The sequence below is a fragment of the Pelmatolapia mariae genome, linkage group LG8, assembly GCF_036321145.2.
Source record: "Pelmatolapia mariae isolate MD_Pm_ZW linkage group LG8, Pm_UMD_F_2, whole genome shotgun sequence".
Lineage (NCBI taxonomy): Eukaryota > Metazoa > Chordata > Actinopteri > Cichliformes > Cichlidae > Pelmatolapia > Pelmatolapia mariae.
Window position 1 is genome coordinate 17,527,055 of NC_086234.1, and position 20,771 is coordinate 17,547,825.

The window sequence follows — 20,771 nt, forward strand, 5'->3', positions numbered from 1 at the left end:
ACACCAGATAATTGCTGTAGTGTCCTGAACAGTTCATTCTCAAATTCACGACCCTGGTCATGATGTAGTTTGGATGGGTATCCAAATCTGGGTATGAAATCCTGGAAAATCCGTTCAGCAGCTGTTGTCCCACTCTTGTTCCTTGTGGGGTATGCTTGAGCAAATCTAGTGAAATGGTCAATTACCACTAGAATATACTCATAGCCTCCACGGCTGGCTTCCAAATGCAAAAAGTCAATACACACCAGTTCTAAAGGGTAGTCAGATGTTATACTACCCATAGGAGCCCTGACGTGTGTTACTGGTTTCTTGGACATGATACAGGGACACTTCTGGGTCACATAGGCTTCAATGTCCTTAGCCATAAACGGGCAATAGAATCTATCCCTTGCGAGATGTAGCACTCGGTCTGTCCCAACATGACCCATCATGTCATGCAAATGTCTTAACGCTAAAGTCCTGTACTTGGCAGGAAGCACTAATTGTCTTCTGTCACTGTAACTTACCCCACTCATGGAGGAGTTTATGGGCAGTTCCTCTTACCATCTTGCGTATTTCATCTGTCAGTTTTGCTCCATCTAGTTTTAGGTTGAGGATTTTGCCAATGGCTGGATCCTCTCTTTAAGCTTTAACCAGATCATCATGGCTGTAGCATGGCTACCCAAGCAACATCTTTCTGTCTGGCCATCTGGCTTCCATCCCAGACTGCCTGCACTGCCTCATCCGGAAATCCCTCTGTACAAGCAGTTTCATATTTCTCTATATCCAAGGGGAGACGAGAAAGAGTGTCTGCGTCTACATTTGACTTTCCTGGCCTGTATCTGATGTCAAACCGGAAATCTGAGAGCTCTCCAACCCACCTATGTCCCACTGCGTTTAGCTTTGCGGTACTCATTACATAGGTTAGGGGGTTGTTATCTGTGTAAACTGTGAAGTGTGGGGCATAGTACAGGTAGTCACGGAATTTTTCACATACAGCCCATTTCAACGCAAGGAACTCAAATTTTCCACTATGCAGGTGGTAGTTGCGTTCTGCTTGTGTCAGAGTCCTAGATCCATGGCCAATTACTCTCAATTTCCCGTGTTGACGCTGATACAGGACAGCTCCTAAGCCCTGGTCAGATGCATCTGTATGCAATGTGAAAGGCAGGCTAAAATCGGGATATGTCAGAACAGGGGGATTAGTGAGGAGGGTCACCAACTGTTCTAACGCTCCCTGGTGTTTCTGGGTCCAATTAACGTGCTCTCGAGAGGGCAGCTGTGAGTGTTTGCTGTTTCTCACAGATTTTGGACACTGGATTTTGCCTGGCTTGGTCTGAAGGAGTTCATAGATTGGTTTAGCTATCCGGGAAAAATCCTGGATATACGAGCGGTAGTAGCTTAGAAAGCCTGTCAGCTTCCTCACATCACCAACCGTTTGAGGTATCTTAGATGTCAGGGTTTTGACAGCCTCCAGGTCTGCCGGGTCTATTTTGACTCCTTCAGCGGACACAAGTCGACCCACATATCTGACTTCTTGTTTGAAGAGGTCACATTTCTCCGGCCTCAATTTTACTCCATGTTCTTGGAGTGCCTGGAGAACCTTGCGGAGGGTCTCAACATGGTCGTCAAATGTTTTTGCATAGCAAAGTACATCGTCGAGGTATGGGATGCAACATTTATCTCTAAGAGAGCCAAGCATCTCTTCCATGCTCCGCTGAAAAGCAGCTGGGGCATTTGTGAGACCAAATGGGATGCGAACCCATTCATAAAGACCCCACGGTGCCAATGAAGGCAGTGAGGTGGCGAGAGCCCTCAGCTACAAAACCCTGGTGGTAAGCTTTTCCTTGGTCTAGGATGCTAAACCACGAGTACCCACCCAGAGTATCAATCAGATCCTGTATCCTGGGCAGTGGGTGTCAATCGGGAACAGTCTTCTTGTTCAGAAGGCGATAGTCTATGCATAAGCGTAAACTGCCATCTTTCTTTCTGACACAGATGACTGGGGCGGCGTACGGGGACTGAGACTTTACTATCCAGCCTTTTACCAACAGTTCTTGTATGTACTCTTTAACCTCTTTAAAAAGTGGCTTAGGGATGGATGAGTAGGTTTTAGGGCTGATGCTAGGGATATCATCTTTCAAGTTGATTGCCATTTGTAAACTGGGTATGCATCCGATATCACTACTGTCACGAGCAAAAGCCCCAGCTTCCTCGCAAAGCATTTTGTTAACTTTTGCCTGTTGTTCCTCATTAAGATGGCTGATGTCGACAGGAGGCTGCCATAGGGGTAAGTTGGTATGAGTAAATGTAGAGGTGGCACTATTGGCTGTCACTGTGGGCTTAGATTCTCCTAGTGAGTCCATTGTAATCACCTTCTCAACACAATGAATACTGCCAAGGGCTGTTTTCCTTGGTAGTGTGATGTTATGTTTTGTGTTGTTGCCCACAGGTACCTCTACAAAGGGCCTCTTGGTGTTTTGCACTTCAAGCAGTCCTTCACAGACATCTAGCTCAGCAATCTGTGTGTTGTTATCATCAGGCTCAAAGAGGAAAACAGATTCAGACAGGTTCATGGCAGGTGAGACTGGACACTTAACCCAAGTCACCTGACCCGCTGGAATGAGGGTGTTATACCTGCCAGTCCGCAGACATCCACATTGTGCAGGGGCTTCATCAGCCTTGATGAGGTTTACCAGGAGCTCTGCCTTTTCTGTTGGTATTGACATGGCATTGCAAAGCAGGGTGACGAGAGTTGGCATGAACCGTCCTGGTTGTTCCTGCACCAGCTCCTCCATCACATTGAAACCCAGCAGCGGTCTCTCCAAAACAAAACTGCTTACAAGAAAAGGCACAGTTATTGACAAATTAGGGTCTTCATTCCCTCTCAAATTAACTGTGATTGGCACCCAGCCATCAAATGGGAGAGTGTCACCACTGACAGCATGGACTTTTAACTCTTCTTCATTATCAATGACTTCATCAAGTGACCTTACAGGTGTATCTGGTAGGTATTTATTTTTCCACTCTCGGTCAATCATGCTCACTTGAGCTCCCGTGTCCAACAAAGCACTAACTGCTAGACCATTTAGATGGCACTGGGTGAGAGCTTTTCTTCCAATTAGTTTGGCTAATTTTTCACTTTTACTGTTGGGTGAGCCCCCAAGAAGTATAGCAGATTTATTTTCTTGGTTATTCTGTCTCTGGGTTGGCACTACATCATGTTTGGTGTCAGCGTCACATTTTGCCAAACTTACAGCAACAGTCTCACTAGTACTACATAGGTCAGATTGGGACGGAGAGTGGGACACGGTCACTGTTTGTCCCGTGACAGAGACCGGCTCCCGTTTCCCTGACGTATTGTTTTCTTCATGCAGTCAACTGCGCGGTGGCCTTCCTCACCGCAGTGAAAACAGTGAGGACAATCGGGGCGGTCTTGTTCTATGCACTTTTCACAGCCATACTTTCTTTCTCTGTGGTGACTGGTTTTGATTTTCCTGTACTGGCTGCTTTGTTCGGCTGTTGTTTGCAGTGACTGTGTCATTTGTTCAACAATGCTTGCAAGTTTTTCGACTTTCTCTGACAGCTGCTGGATCATATCCACCTTAGGTCTTTTTCCTGCATTTTCCTCTTTCAAATACAGGACACTGCGTACCGTTAATCTCAACTTGTGTGCTGTGCACGTTGGTGTTTCTCTGACGGGTGACTGATCCTAGACGACGCTGTCTTTCACTTTCATCACTCATTACTTTCTTCATTTGTTTAAGGATAGCCTCATCTGTGACATCGGCATCTGCAAGAAGTGGCTTTAACTCTCTACGAATGTCACTATGTTTGTGGCCCAGTCCTTGATACACAGTATGAAGAAATACATCCTGAACTGTACTGGCTGAGTACTTTACATCTGAGTTGGTATGCTTTGAGGTGAGCAAGATCTTTTGTTTGAGACCTATGACTCGATACAGAAACTGTTGTGGTGTCTCACTGTCACTTTGTTTGGTGCACATGAGTTCCTGGAAAAGTTCTGTGTTGTTTTGCTCACCAAGGTGAGAATGGAGGAAGTCTTTAAGCTCCTCTACTGTCAGTTCATCCTTGTTCATTAGCATGTCTTTGAAATTACCAGGTTTGATAACTCTCATGACAGCCCTCACAATTTCGGCATCATTAAACTGTTCTTTGAGACCCTCTTCAATCTGGCGGCAGATGCTGTTATAACTGATGTCTGATCCCTGGTCTCCAATCTGGCCCCCGTGAATCTTAAACTCCCTGCGATGGAGGTAAGACAACTCTCTTAGGGACACCACCTTGTCATGTCTCATGGGTGCGTGAGTTTCAACTAAGCGGTCATTGTGTGGTGTGCTTCTACAATGAGCCTGTGATGGTGTCTGAGAAGTGAGTTGAGAACCTGATGTGGGCATGTACTGTTTAATTTTCTTAGAGAGCTCTTCGTAACTGAAGAGTATTTTTTGTAGTTCTATATCATGTTGGGAAACAGCAGTAGAGCTGGTATTCTGGGTCACACTGTCAGTTACTTCTGTACCACTATTATGACCATCTTCTAAAAACATTGCATTAGTTGGACTCACTTCAACACTGACATCATGAGGCTGAGCATTTGGACATAGATCACATGAATCATTACCAGTGGCAGCCTGTATCTGCAAATCAGAAACATGACCCTGGGTAACAGCATCAACAACATCTTTCAGTGACAATAAGTGTGACATGTCCTGATCTTCTGACTCTAATAAAGCCTTACTGCACATGAAACCACTGATGTACTCGAAGCAGCTGTCTTCCTCCCCTGACTTAAGGCAAGGCTGATCCACTCCTGGCACTGGACCCAGAGACTTGGCAATCTGGAACAGTTCATCAGCAGAGAGGGTGAGAAGGTCTTTCTTGATGGCCCACACCAAGCTCCTCCTCTCACCTTCCGCCATGGTTGCTTCCCTATCCCTTGCAGTGGGTCACACAATGTCAGCTTTCGTATAGTTTTTGCCTTGATGGGCGATGGTCCGAGCACCAAGCAGCACCAAGCAGTCCTTATTTGTCCTTTTCCTTACTTCTTGTCCATTACACTAGTTGTGACACATGGCCAACGCATTTCCTGCACAATCAATAGCATCTATTCTCCGTCAGGCAGCAGCAGGAGCTGTAGATAACAACCAGCAAACTGGAGTTGTTGGTGTTTTCTTGCCACTCTTGGCCCAAAGTACCGGTATCACTGGATCAGCTCCCAGCCACAAAGGCAGGACTGATCCCGGACGAGCCCCCAGGTGCAGGTTACAGGTACCGGGTGGCAGCACCTGTAGACAGCTATATATATGTCCTGTAAACAGGAAAGAAATGATCAGACAAGGAGACGTGGCTTGCCGTTCCTGAACACTCTGCCATTATTTATTCAAATTCACAATTATGCACTCCTTTTATTACTTTTACAGCATTACGACTGTGTATTTACTTATTCCTAAACATAGCTCACACATTCTCCATATGTGTTCTGTTACCAATTAGACAAAAGGGAATTAACACATTCCAAAGTCATAAACATGACCAATATCCTTGTAAGACTTTGTTCAAAACGAATTCCAACAAGACAAATCTATAAATCTCAAATAGTTTGAAAGAATGGCGTAATCAGCACCATCTCGACATGTGCACTGAATTCACAGAAACACTTTATGGCAGAAAACAAGAGACTTCAACAATACAGAATAACGGTGGAGCCGATCACTAACATCACAGGGCATAGGAGGTGTGTGACCCAAACTAACATGCTAACCATAGCATGCTGCTAAAGCTGGAAACAAATACTTACAAAAGTCTAATTTATTGTACTACACAACGTTGTGCGCTTTCCATTTCAAACCGTAATAGTTAATCTATGCTATATAATGGATGTGATTGCTGTTATACTCTATTTTGGGCACGATAGGAACCTGTAAACAGGAAAGAAATGATCAGACAAGGAGACGTGGCTTGCCGTTCCTGAATACTCCGCCATTATGAGAAAACAGCGAGGAGCATGCGCTTCAGGCTGCTAACAACAGGCCAAACCATGGTCTCACACTGCCACCTACTGGTACAAAAATGGAGCGTCCGCTACAAATATCCCAGGGTAGTTACCAGGTTTCCTGTTATAATTACTGTAATTATTTAGGGCATTCCCAAATGGAAATATCCCTTACATTGTAAGTAGAATTACTTAAATTAATTCACATAAATGTGATCACACATTAGTGGGTATCACATATACACCTGTTTGATACAATCACAAATTGGGCATTGATAAGAATTTAGTGATTCCATTATCAATGTCACTTATTGATTCAGTTCCGTATCGATTCACATTGTGGTCTCATCGTCTCTGTCATGTGTCAATGTGTAGCTGGTAAAGAGCGGACCCAAATTGCAGACACAGCGACAGGAGTGAGCTCAGAACAGCTTTATTACTGGAGTTTGGGGGGAAAAACACAAAAATATCAAAAAGTCAGACTAAACAGGAGTCTGTAGCTTAGTGGTTACAAAACTGAATGTACAGACTACACAGAGGAGAGAGAATGAGGACAAGATTCAGACTCAGACAATAAATAACCAGGAGGGAATCACGGCTGAAAGGAATCAAACATGATGCACACAAGATAAGGGACGATCAAAATAAGACAGGAAACGCATCACACTCAGAGACCGAGACCCAGACTTGAGAGACACAAACTTGGCACAGGGACAGACTAAGATACCAGAGAGACATGACTGAAAGGGGGCACAAGATTCACCTAAAACAACTAACAAAGAGACCAGACAACCAGAGACAAAGCACAGAGAGACACAGAGACACGAGAGGGACCACAGATGAAGATAACCAAATATTATTAACTGAGAAGATGGAACAAAACTAAAACAGACCAAAGGTAGCACATACAGAGGCAAAGGCTGAGTACTCACAGAGACAAGACAAGGAGCTGGTGACACGAGAGGGGAACTAACAGTGATATGAACTAAGGGCTAAGAATAGAAATAATAAAACTCAAAAGTACAAAGAATGACATTAAACTAGGAGGACTAATGTTAGAACTAGAATCGAAATTCTTTCACAAATCCAGAAATAAACTCATAACCACAAAAAGTGAAAATACATGTCTAAGAACTGTGATCCTAACAGGATCTGCTTTCAGAGTCACCACCATTGCAGCATCTCAAAGACATTACATTTGCCAAAATTAATTGCATCCTGTGTGGTCAAATGTTTGTGCGTGTTGGAAGCATTTCCTCTCTTTGTTGTGATCAGTGTTGGGGTCATTACATTACAAAAGTAATGTATGACACTTATTACACATAATACTTTTCTTTAAAGTAATGTAGTACCTTACAGTACTTTCATGTTTCTCTGTAAAATGACCTGAAACCCATCATCTCATTACCATTAATTAATATAACCTATAGGTCCACAGTCCAACACATGAAGACGAATGCCAAATTCCTAATGAGTTCTCACATACAACCTTCCTCTTAGTATTTATGCATGAACATGCAGCTGACAGCACAAAGCAAAGACGAAAACCTGCAGAAAGAGACTTTCAAGCAATCGCCATGGTGATTCAACTTTAGAAACATGAACAGGTAGAAACAGAGGCTGCAGCCTGACTTACTTATCAGTTTGTTACCTGTTGAAGTTCAGGGTCTGGCTGCTGGCCTGTGGTTGACATTCACTCAGCATATTGTTTGTGCAGGTGATTGCAAAGAGCTGAAGTTGTGTTAACAGGCAAATGCAGTTTTTTTCTACCCCTTATGCAGTTTACACTTTTCCATCACGCTCTCATTCTTTATGAATAAAAGTACTGTCCATACCCACGCTGTAGACCACACCATTGCTTTCCTCCTCCGGCAGACGAATTGAAATCAGCTAACTGTAGTGCAAGTACAAGTGGAACAGATGAGTGAAATCGAGAGGCAAGCAGACTAGCAATTCCATGGAATAGAACTAATCCAGGTCCATTTCACTATAGATGCCCTCCAGATCAAGATCAGCCAGACTCTGCAGGAACTGGAAACTCTTCTACCCTCTCCAATCCTAGAAGAGGTTTACAAGTTTGTGGACAAGGCTCAGCGGGCCCAACACTCTAAAGGAAAAGAAAGACAACGCAGGAAATTTCACACCTTGCTTTCAAAAACCCACACTCCTCAGTCTGAATCTACACAACTCAGAGAAGAAAACACACCTGAAGACAGTCGGGAGAAATGGGTAAAGAACTTTTCAGACCGGAATCTCACTGAACCTGAAAAGAGGGTTTTAGCCAAAGGACTCAATTTCGCCATTTCTCCGCAACAGTTGCCCATAGTGGACCTCATCACAGCCACAGAAACCGCCATACGGATTAATAAATTATCACAGACAGAAGCAGAGCAAATCAGGATGAAAGTCTCAGCCACCCTCTCCAGTGCAAAAGTCCCTCCGTCTAACCTTACATTACAAGAAAAGAAGGCCGTCGCTTCCCTGAGCAAAGACCACAACATCACTATATTACCAGCGGATAAGGGAAGGTGTACCGTGGTCCTAAACACAACAGATTACCACACAAAGATCACTACTGTCCTCAGTGACAACAACACCTACGAAGCTTTAAAGCGAGACCCCACAAGCAGCTACAAAAAGAAAGTTATAGCTTGCCTTCAAGACCTTGAAAAGGACAAAATCATTGACCGCATTACATATCACCGCCTTTATCCAGGGGATGCCATACCCTGCATTTATGGACTTCCTAAAATCCACAAGGAAGGGGTCCCACTCAGACCCATAGTCAGTAGCATAAACTCAGCCACTTATAACATTGCGAAACACCTTGCTACCATCCTTGCACCTCTCATGGGGAACACCCCACGCCACATCAAGAACTCCACCGACTTCACCGACAAGGTCCAGAAACTTACCCTGGATCCAGATGAAACCATGGTGTCCTTTGATGTAGTCTCTCTCTTCACTTGCATACCCACCACGGAAGCAGTGGAGACTGTCAGAAAACGACTACAAGAAGACAGCTCCTTGGAAGACAGGACCAACTTCACACCCGATCAGATCTGCACACTGTTAGACCTCTGCCTCACCACAACATACTTCAAATACAACGAAGGCTTCTACAGACAAAAACATGGCTGTGCCATGGGCTCCCCCGTGTCACCTGTTGTAGCCAGCCTTTACATGGAGGAAGTGGAAAGGAAGGCGCTTGGCTCTTTCAAAGGAAGAGTACCCAGCCAGTGGTACAGATATGTAGACGACACCTGGGTCAAAATCAAGACACAAGAAGTGGAATCCTTCACTGCGCACATTAACGCTGTGGATAAAAACATCAAGTTCACCAGGGAAGACACAAAGGATAACTGTTTGCCTTTCCTGGACTGCGCCGTGCACATTGAAGAGAATGGCAACCTCAACATCGAAGTTTACCGGAAGCCCACACACACGGTCCAGTACCTCCTCTTTGACTCCCATCACCCTCTGGAACACAAACTTGGAGTAATCAGGACCCTACACCACCAGGCAGAACATGTTCCCTCTAAACCTGAGAGAAAAAAGAAGGAACACACACACGTAAAGGAAGCACTCAAAACATGCGGTTATCCTAACTGGGCGTTCATAAAGTCAGCAAAGAGGCACAGAAAAGAAGATCAGACACCAGCGAGGGAGGATAAGAAAGACAGACGCAACAACGTTGGCATCCCCTATGTAGCCGGTGTATCAGAGAAACTCAGGAGAGTTTTCTCCAAGCACGACATCCCAGTGTACTTCAGACCCAGCAACACACTCAGACAGAAACTGGTTCACCCGAAAGACAAAACTCCAAAACACAGACTTAACAACGTGGTATATGCTGTACAGTGCAGCGAGGAATGCCCAGACCTCTACATTGGAGAGACCAAACAGCCACTTCACAAGCGCATGGCACAACATAGAAGAGCCACCTCCACAGGACAAGACTCAGCAGTCCATCTGCATCTTAAGGATAAAGGTCACTCTTTCGCGGATGCCAATGTTCACATTTTGGACAGAGAGGACAGATGGTTTGAAAGAGGAGTGAAAGAGGCCATCTATGTCCACTGTGAGCGACCATCTTTGAACAGAGGCGGTGGTTTACGACACCAACTGTCTGCCATCTATAATCCAGTTTTGAGTTCCCTCCCCAGACGCCTTAATGCCCACTCACATCCTGGGCCATCTGACCTCAGGAATTCACATGACAAGGTGGGGCCAGGTTTCACAATGAGCTCACCCGAAACCCTGGCTGATTAGGTCCCACACCCACTTTCACACCTTGGCTCATGTGATTAGAGGATCACCAGGGGGTCCTTTGTCCCTCTTTGGGGGGACACTCCCACTGGGTTTAAATCTGGGACTCTCGGCCATTTGACCTTAGAACTGAAGAAGCTTCTCGGATGAGAGGTGAAACGTCTTCAAGCAACTTAAAGAAGTCCAGACGCTTTTCTTTGCAAACTCCTTTGACTACGATGACCTGGATGACTGAGAACCTTCACAGACAACTAATCCAAACCTTTCTTCATTTCCATCTCTAGGTCAAAGGTCAAGGTCAAATGTATTTATATAGCACATTTTCAGACTGCTTAAGTGCTTAACAGTATAAAAATGCCATTAAAAAGAGACAATGTAAAACAATAATAACAATATAAAACAATGATAGGACAATAAAAGAATTAAAACAATAACTAAGACTATTAAAGTAAGACCATAATACTTGGGTCATAGTGTGTTAAACGCCAGGGCATAAAAATGTGTCTGTAGCAATGATTTAAATTGCTCAAGTGTTTGTGCAGATCCAATATATACAGAGAAGGCTCTATCGCAACGAGATTTGAGACTAGTCCGTGGGATGGAAAGCATTACTTTTGAGCTAGACCTCATGTTTTTTCCTGAAGCATAAACAGAAAGGAGCTCAGACAGGTAAGAAGGGGCTCGGGCGTTAAGCGACTTAAAAACAAAAAGTAAAAATTTAAATTGGATCCTGTAGGAGACAGGAAGCCAGTGTAGAGAAGCTAAAACTGGGGTTATATCCTCTCTCTGTTTGGTACCAGTTAGCAGGCGAGCAGCTGCATTTTGGACCATCTGAACAGTGGCGGTCCTAGCCTGTTTGGCGCCCTGGCCGAACACTCCCCCCCCCCCCCCCCCCCCCCCCCCCACACACACACACACACACACACACACACACATGAAGAGAGAGAAAGTATGCATAGTATGCAAATGGCTACCAAAGAGCCATCATAATTTGTCATACAATGAGAACAGGACAAATCAGCCATTGACACTGACTAATTAATATTAAAATCTGTAACATAATGTATTGTTTGGAGTTTAGTCTGTTACTGTTACTATTTTTACCATTTCTTCTTGGAGCAACTGTAACCCACATAATTTCCTTAGGGATTAATAAAGTATTCTGATTCTGATTGTTTCAGGCTGACCTGCCATTATCCAATGACACATGTGCTTGCCTCTATCTTTTGCTTGTTTCTCCTCCTCTTCTTTTCTCTTTTTTCTAAACTGAGCACCTGATGGCTTTGAACTTTTCTTGTCCATCTTCCATTGGTTTTAATTTTGCACTCCAGTATGAACACAAATCCCCCAACCCGAGGATCACCACAACATAACCTAATGGACCTACACCTTAGTTCACAGATTCACTTTGTCGAGGGTTTATTTCTGGGATTTCGCACAACCCAGGATTCAAATCATGAATACATAATGGGCTTGGATTTACAACATTATGAATAAAATGTGTTCTATTTGGAAGCAGCCGGCCCCTTATATTTATTGTTTGTTTACTTGCACTGCTCTAACTGGAGCCTCGTCGTCTCGTCTCTCTATATACTGGACTGTATATAGCGGAGATGACAATAAAGTTTACTTTGACTTCACTTTTCGCGTATACAATTTCGAAAAAACATCGGTCTGAATAAGTCTGTATCATAATGTCTGGTGTTTTCGTGTTTGTTGTTTTGTTTTTATTTTGTTTTATTTTGCGAGTTGGTTATTAGATGCTGCTCCAGCCAGCCAGAGAATCCCCCGCCGCCCCGCCCTCTCCTCCCTGTGCCACAAGCAGCAGGCGCACCTCGCAAACGGAGGGCGCCGTTACTCCCAGCAAATGGGCGCTAAAAAACCGATCGGTGCCTATGCGCTGGCATGATGTCGGGGCAGCATGAGTACGAGCAATTTTTTTTTTTTTTGCCGATGTCCGTGATGCCACCCCCCACCAGGATGCCGCCCCGGGCAACGGCCCGTGTCGCCCATATCAAAAAACGCTACTGCATCTGAAGATGATGAATGGAGGCCTGGTTGAGACCAAAATACAATGAATTGCAGTAGTCCAACCTGCAAGTAAGGAAGAGGTGAAAAACATGTTCAAAGACGTTAGCCGGGAGGTATGGCTTTACCTTGGCTAGCTGTCTTAACTGAAAGAAGCAGGACTGGACTACTGTACTCACCTGCTCTAACCACTTCATTGCCTCCTAGTTCAGTTTACCTTTTAAGTCCTTTTAATTCTTGCAGTGTTACAGATAATAACTGTGGGGTTTTTGTGTGTATATATTAAATTCCATTTTCTGTCTTTGTAAAGTTTCATTTTGTTGATTTTATTGCCTTTATACCACATGTGGTAGCCAGTGTTGGTCAAGTTACTTGAAAAAAATAATTAGTTACCAATTACTGATTACTTCTCCAAAAAAGTAATCCAGTTACTTTACTGATTACTTTTTTTCCAGAGTAATTAGTTACTTAGTTACGTTTCAAAAATACAATACACAACCTGAATGCGTAATAAAGCAATAGACCTTTCAGTCCAATTCTATTTTTTATGCATAATCCATCATATAAAATTGAATCAAATAGAAAGCCTCTTTCTAAAAATTGTTTTATTTGTTTTAATCTTTTAATTTTATGCACATTGCAGTAAGCAAAAATTAAATTATATGCAACAGTATTTGACATTTAAACGTATTTTCTGCATATTCCAACATATAAAATAAAATAATTCTTTGTGTCTCCACTCACTCTTTCAAATAGATGCAAGTAAAACGCAGAAAAAATTAAATAAAATCAAAGATTTAGCAGCACTAACACCTGTAGCTCTTAAACGTGTTGTCACCTGTTAAGAACAATGACTGTTGGTTTAGCAGGAGAGGGGCGGGTGGAGGTTTGCCTGGTGCCACAGTGGTCATGTCAGTGGAGGGATCGGGGGGTTTCTCTGTGAATTTCACATTCCTGTGGCAGCGTGCTCGGTGTTTGCTCAGATTTGAAGTTTAATTTTTTGCTGTAGAAAGAAGTTTTCTTCCCACACACAGTGTACAGCGGATGCTAATGTTTTTGTCACTTTTTATGGGATAAAACTTAAAGTAATGTAAGTATGTCCACACTTTAAACGCTGCATGGTCGTACTCTCTCCTGCAATTCATATTATCCATTGTTGATCTACACACGTCTATTGCTGCCAAGGATGTCGCACGCACTTATATCATTGTCATGAGACACGCTCACAAACAAAATCCTGACGGTTCTGTAACGCAGTAACGCAGTGTGCTTACTGGAAAGTGACAGTAATTACTTTTAATTAACTAATTACTTTTTTGCAATAGTAATCCCTTACATTGTTACTTGAAAAAAGTAATCAGATTACATCTCTGGTGGTAGCACATTGAATTTATATATAATGAAATACGCTATATAAATAACAGTTAAAACTGTAAATAAAAAAATAAAATTGGATGACCATACAACCACTTATTTAGTCTTTAAGTAATGTATAATGTGTACTTTTCCATCATGCTCTCTTCCACAGTTAGGGTTTGAGATCAACTGTGGCACTGACAACAAATGTGTTGATAACCTGAAACTGGATTTCAACTTCACCAGGTGAGGCACAGTTACAAAACTTAAGCTTTGCTTGTGTGTCTCGTTTTCTTCAAATGTGTTATTATTTACTTGTTATTTAACTTGTCCTTATACAACCATCATTAATATTTCGGAAACTGGTGACACTCAGTTGTTATTTGTGTTTTGGGCTAACCAGAAAATATTAGATTGTTAACTGATTAAAAAGGGATGGTAAAAATATTTTCTCATTTAGCATCATTATCTTAGAACAGCCATTTTTACCGTACTGTGAGCTGAAAATTTGCATGGTTTATCAAAGCTCAAAGTACATTATATTTGGTACACTGTGACATTAGTATGGCTGTAGTCTTGTTTTGTTTTCCTTTTATTCTCATCCAGCTTCATACTCTGACAGATCCTCAGTGGTTAAAGTGGGCATTGATGAGCTTTTGAATGTCACAGTCTCAGTGGAGAACAGAGGAGAAAACTCCTACAACAGTCGTGTTATTCTCACGTACCCAGCTGGACTCTCCTACAGGAAGTTCACCATTCAGCAGGTAAGGTATCAGGATCAAGTCTTTATCAGTTCATCACTGATCTGCTGCTCTTCCAATCCATCCAGCAGTCATTTTATTTTCTAATAAAGGGAAGAATTGAGTGCAACTCTTTGGACAGTGAAGATGGTTTATCACGAGGAAGGACAGACTGCACTATTGACAAGCCAATTTTCAAGAGCAAAACTAAGGTTTGTTTTTTGTACAGAGTATGTTTGCTCACTTCTAAACCGTTTAATAAAAAGATACGAGACAATTTGATCTCTCTATTTCAATTAAGGTTTTCTTCATTATCACGTATGGGATTGAAACAGTCAGTCAATTTGAGAGGGAGATCTTTGTCACTGCAAATGTCACCAGGTACTGTTCCTTTGGTACAGATACTCTTAATTTATAAAACGGCCCCACAGATACAGAACCTTTTTTTTCTTCTCTCTTTCAGTGGAAATCAGGAGCATGCCACTACAAGTGAACTCTACAAACAGAAATCGATTGATGTGAAATACAGCATTTTTCTCACATTTGAAAGGCATGAACTGTTTTACTTGATATAGTGTGAATTATTTGCAAAGTAATACAACTTTAAAATTTTATCAAAAATGTTTTATTCATTATTATTTTATTTTCATGTAAAGCTCTTTCAGCAGCCACAATTTGACCCCTGGAATGAATAATTCACAGGAAGCAGTCCAACAAATAATCAAGGTAAAAACATGACTTCATTTAATATCAACATTCTTTAAAAGTTCATTGCACTGTGTCAGTCCTGAGCCTAATGCTTGGTTTTGTCTTTCTGGTTATATGTTTTAACTCTCATTATTAAGAGGCTAACCTTTAGTAAAATTTAATACTAACAAGCAATGAAAGCAATGTAGTTTACTAAACATTAGTTATGATGTAATTTCTGTAATTGTTGTAATAAATAAAGCTGATCAGAGACATTTTGTGATAAAGATTTCATCACTGATCAGTGAGCCCAGAGAGCGAAAGCTGCTGTTTAATCCAAGTTAATGTTGAACCACTGTGGACATGTCGTAGTCATGTGTATCCATTCATATGCTTATGACAACCGGTTATATAACACCAAATTGGCAGCAGTCAAAACACAAGCTACATCTTTTATACTGTCTGTAATTTATGAACTCTTTATGAAACAAATAATATAACATTCACTTTCCACTTTATAACAGCTCTCCAAATAATTTTTAAATCTAAATTACAATTTGTTTATTAACCTTTTTATGGTTTTGAAACTCCATATCAACTTTAAATCAACTGTCAAGATCATTTTCAATACATCAATTATTAACCATTTAATTCATTTTTATTTTATTATTATTTCACAAAAAAACCTATTAGTTAAAGCTGATTTATAAAATCTTAATTTTAACAGTGGTTATTTTCTTTATTTTTTTCTTTCTTTTAGATTACAAACTATATCAGAGCATTTAATTTCACTGTGGTGATCAGGGTTCCAGTGAAACTTGGTGAAAAAGACATTTGGGTGGATTTGAGCAGCCTACAGGTAAGTTATGTGTCAGTCATTTTAGCTGCTGACTTCAAACTGCTTGTGTTAACATTAGGATGAATCAAAAACGCTTTAAATTATTTTCAGATTGCAGACTGTCAGAGAGGAAATGATGAAGAACCGCTTAACAAAGAATTTGTTGCTGAAATACAAAAACATAAAGTAGTGGTAAGTATGCCTCCACACTTTTCCTGCTGTAATTTAACCAAATTCTAAATACATGTATAAATAAAATGATATTACTCTGAATCACAGCTTCTGTTACATTCAGTCTTCTTTAAATCACCCACAGGACTGCTCTGTAGCCACGTGCAGAGTGTTCAAGTGCAACACATTTATGGGAATATCGGAGAGTAGGATGTATGAAATTTCTGCCAACTTCAGTTCAGGATGGATAGAGCAGGTAATTGATGTGTATTTTATGTTAAGTGTTGTATTAGTAAATATTTTTTAGAATTAAAACAACTAACTCCATATATATCTCTTCTTAAATTCCACAACAATGCATATCAAATTTAGGCTCATCTCATTCTATTTTTTTTTGTTAGATTGGATTTCAATCTGCCAAATTCCTCTTGACCATCACAGCCAGTCTGGAGTATGACAAAAACCAGTACATCTACTTTTCAGCGTGGACTAAAAATAATCCTCCAGTCCACAAGGTGATTACACATTATTTTCTCTCATTTAAGTTAACAAAATGATGAATTTTATTAAAATATGTTACCTTATCTCTTAGATTGAGGCAGAGATAAAAGTGTATTCTGAACCAGATTACATTAAAGAGATAATTGGAGGATACATTGGAGGTTTGGCTGTTACTGCTTTATTCACTGTTGGCCTGTACAAGGTGAGAAAGTCTATACTTCTGTTTTTTCAGTCGCTCACACAGCTTCATGAAATAAGAGAATACATGATTTTAATTTCTTAAAAGTTGATTATTTTTTAGTTCTTTTCATTATTCATGGTGCGACTCTAATACATGAATACAATCATTTTACACAATACATTTTGTCTTCCTAGGCTGGATATTTCAAGAGTGATTACAAAGAGATGATAAAATCAAATCCTGAAGAAGCAGAGGGTCCAGGTACAGATGGAGGTGCAACCACAACAGAATAAAAAAATATTCATTCACTTTACTTTCCTCAGCCACCAGATCTTGTAATGCTGGTTGCAGGGGTTTTTTGTTTGTGTGTTTGTTTTTTAGCTTTTTGTAGAAATAGTGACGCTCTAAAGACTGACTAAAGAAAAAACAGCTTACTGTGTCTGACATCATTCCCTCAGGTTCACAGTCAGAACTTTCAGCAGGAGGCCACAAAATAAACTGAAGACATCAAAGTAAATTTTACTTTAAGAAAATATCATATGTAGTCCTTTAGACTTAGAGTTTTTAGGGTCTGTCTGAGCAGGAAAATGCAATTGTTAATTAACTGCTTAGATCACACAGGTACCTGAAGGCAATATATAACAAGCAGACACATTTTTCTTTAAGAAGTCACAATTGAAGTCATCAGGAACTGATATCTCATGTATTATTCTTATAATTTGGATCCATAAATGAAATAGACTGAAGGTTTAATGTAATTATCTGAGAAGATAGAGTGATTATGTCCTGTGAAGTATTATTGTAGGAAATGTAAAATAGCTTATCAAGAATATGCTCATGACTGCACATCTAAATTGAAAATTTTCTGTTTATATTTTTACAAACATCATTTGAGGATGATGAATGTAAATTTGTGTGAAATTAAATATATATGCTTAAAAAGATTTAGCTTGAGAAAGAAATGAGCTGTAATTTGTTAAAACTGTCACTCATTTTGTAAATTGCTTTGTTCATCAATAAATAAAATATATAATAATTGCTTTTGAAATATCTCAAAACATCATTTTTATGCTTAATCAACGTTTAATATAGTCGTGATGTAATTAGAATTACATTTTGATTTTGTACTTAAATTTACACCATTTTTAAGTAGACAACAGCATCAGAATGCACAGAACAGACATACTTATGTATAATTAGCTCACAGAAACATACCAAAACACTTCAAAATAATGAAGTTCTCTAATTAGAAAGGCAAACTTCTTTTGAAATGTTTATGTGAATTAGTTTCTTCATTTTGATCTGAGCATCATCAGTACATTAAATAAATATGAATGGGTGGACAACAGGAACATGGAGATGATGAGGACAGCAAAAGACAGCAATAAGGAACTTCAGTAATCTGGTGAAGTCTTGTAAAAAGTGCTGCAGGAGATCATGTTTCACCAACAACCTCCTGTAAGAATGACCCAAATATCGAAGTTTTGGTAAAGATGTCAACATCTGCATGGCTCAGTTTACGTCCACTGATTGTTACGACAGCAACTTGGAACCATGAAGACTCTGCTCTTATCTCCCTGTGGATGTAAAACAGGATTCATAATCAGTGAGATCCAAACACACCCAGTCTGAAAGCTATATATATATATTGTTTTTGTTTGTTTTTCATTCATATTCAGACTCACTTGAGGGTCTTGTTAGAGAGCAGGACAGGTGTAGTTGCTGTCAGAGTCCAGCCCGCTGGAGATGAACCGCACAAATCCTGGCCTATTAGAGCGAATGCGGGACTTGATCCAGGACTGGTAACGGGACACTCTGGAGTAGACTCCTGGCAGATTGGGCCAAGCACAACCAGAACCAAAACTTACAATTCCAGACTGGACCCAAACAGAGCCCTGTTTACTCACCATTGGACCTCCTGAGTCTTTCTGTAGAGATAAAGAGGACACATCTGAGAATCTTTGAAACACCTGACTATGTAACCAAATGAGATGAGGAAGCCTACCTGGCATGAGTCTTTGCCTCCTGCCAGAACACCAGCACAGATCATGTTGTCTGTGACTGTGCCCACTCCATTCAGGCAGTTACACTGTCTGTTTCCCACAACTGGCACCTCCACTTCTTGCAGCGTTTGAGGGAAGGGTAAGGCCACTGATGGGAAGAAAGATGAGGAGCTGTTTACACATAAACCAATGAACTACAGACCACATGAACACTGAAACACCAACACCAGGCTCACCTCCCTCCTTGACTGCACCCCAGCCAGTCACCCAGCTATCAGTGCCATCATTGAACACACTGCCACTCGCTGCCAGGCACACAGGTCTGATGTAGTCAGTGAATCTGACTGGTGAGGAGAGTCTGAGCAGAGCGATGTCGTTGTTGTTGGTCATACTGTCATAGTTTGGGTGCAAAATGATTTTGACAACATTTCTGGACACTTTGTTTGGATTTGCACCCTGCAGGCTCTGAAGACCAAGAGAAACCGTCCACCCAGAGGGACTTGAACTAAAGTTATAGAAATTAAAAGAAAATATAGAAGTTTTGTCAAAAAAAATGTACTGTAAACATTTGTCTTTAAGCTGCATTTGAGCTGGAAAAGTAAGAAAACCTGAGTCAGTATTTTAACATTTATTTTGATGAAATGTTTCAGGAATATCATAATTTTCAGAATTCCCAATCTTCAAAGTCCTGTTCTAGCTGGATCAGTGTAGGCATAAAGATTAAACAGACGTTTGTGTTACTCACCCAGAGAAGCAGTGAGCAGCAGACATCACCCACTCTTTGTTGATGAGGGAACCGCCACAAAAATGTTCACCAAATAGCTGCACGCTGACCTGCCACGGCCAGTGTCCAGGTGGAGCATCTTCACCTCCTACTATCCTGCCGTTGAGTGGAGCAGTGCCACATACTGAAACAAAGATCAGCAGGATCAAACTTCAGAAGCAACATAAATCATTGTAAAAACATGGAAAACATTTTTCCGTGTTTTTATCTGGATCCCCAGTGATTTTTTATTTTATTTTAAAATGCATAAGTAATATTTTTTTTAATAATTTTAATTAATGATTTTTTTTCTTTTCTTTTTTTTTAAGTCAGAGAAATTGTTGTTTTACCTACCATCAGGCTGAGCATTTGATTCTGGAAAGAAACACAACAGGATCAGTGTTGTTCATGAGAGGAGACAATTTTCAGTCAGATCCTATTTTTAAAAGGTTTTAAGTGAAAATATACATTTGCATCTATATTTTAAATTAAAACATTTATGTTGTATGCACATGTTGGCATAAGCCTGACTTACCTGCAGACAGGAGGCTCAACAAAGCCAATAAATGAATCCACTGTCTCAACGCCATTGTGCAACTGTACAGTTCTTGTGTGTCCCTCTTTTTATACTTTTCTCCCAACCATAGGTGAGTGGCAAATATATAAGTGTGTCACCTATATTTGCCCCTCCCATGTGCACACCCCACGGCTGAAGCATTTCCTGCTTCCTTTAATTTCTGGGACAAAGACTTAAAGACCACTGTGCACTTTTTAAAAGTTTGCAGGGTTTTTTTTATATGTTATGTTTATTATATGTTTAATAAACATGAATATTGCCAGTAGATTTCATCAAAGCCCTTTTCACAGTTCATTATTGTTACAGTCATATTCATCTCGGAGTCAATGAAAAACCTCCCTGTGGACTCCAACCAAGAGTGAATATGTAAGATATTTAAAGACTTAGAAACCATCATCTGTTGGTGATGTGTCAGTTGTCAATGATGTGTCAGCTGTGTGTTTCAGCACCATGGTTTACTATACAGACATAAAATGATATTTCAATGACAAAATATTTACTGGTTTTTGGTAATGTCTTAATGACTATCCAGTATCATGTTGTCATGATGTGACAATTATTTACATCAGATTCAGAAACAATGTGACTCATTCTCTTTACACCCTAAAACAAAATTTGTTTATGTAAATTTTCTCCCTCATCATTAACCATTGCATACGTCATGG

The 20,771-nt window shown here is 40.7% G+C and overlaps 2 protein-coding genes across 2 annotated transcripts in view; one reads left to right on the forward strand and one right to left on the reverse strand.

Annotated features, from left to right (window-relative positions):
- Positions 1–17,182, forward strand: part of LOC134632954 (integrin alpha-M-like) — a 28,331-nt gene extending 11,149 nt beyond the window's left edge. Inside the window, exons 13-25 of the mRNA XM_063481836.1 lie at positions 13,818–13,891; positions 14,268–14,409; positions 14,499–14,597; positions 14,687–14,766; positions 14,849–14,935; positions 15,042–15,111; positions 15,833–15,931; positions 16,022–16,102; positions 16,227–16,337; positions 16,483–16,596; positions 16,674–16,784; positions 16,958–17,024; positions 17,145–17,182. Of these exons, the coding sequence (XP_063337906.1) occupies positions 13,818–13,891; positions 14,268–14,409; positions 14,499–14,597; positions 14,687–14,766; positions 14,849–14,935; positions 15,042–15,111; positions 15,833–15,931; positions 16,022–16,102; positions 16,227–16,337; positions 16,483–16,596; positions 16,674–16,784; positions 16,958–17,024; positions 17,145–17,182 (1,173 nt within the window). The remainder of the gene's footprint in view (positions 1–13,817; positions 13,892–14,267; positions 14,410–14,498; positions 14,598–14,686; positions 14,767–14,848; positions 14,936–15,041; positions 15,112–15,832; positions 15,932–16,021; positions 16,103–16,226; positions 16,338–16,482; positions 16,597–16,673; positions 16,785–16,957; positions 17,025–17,144) is intronic.
- Positions 17,183–18,460: 1,278 nt separating this feature from the next.
- On the reverse strand, positions 18,461–20,119 carry LOC134632626 (serine protease 33-like). Its single transcript, XM_063481340.1, has 6 exons — positions 20,065–20,119; positions 19,884–19,904; positions 19,512–19,674; positions 19,003–19,271; positions 18,769–18,914; positions 18,461–18,691 (listed from the first exon to the last, which is right to left on the reverse strand). The coding sequence occupies exons 1-6, from the start codon at positions 20,117–20,119 to the stop codon at positions 18,461–18,463; spliced, it is 885 nt and encodes a 294-aa protein (XP_063337410.1).
- Positions 20,120–20,771: the final 652 nt, after the last annotated feature.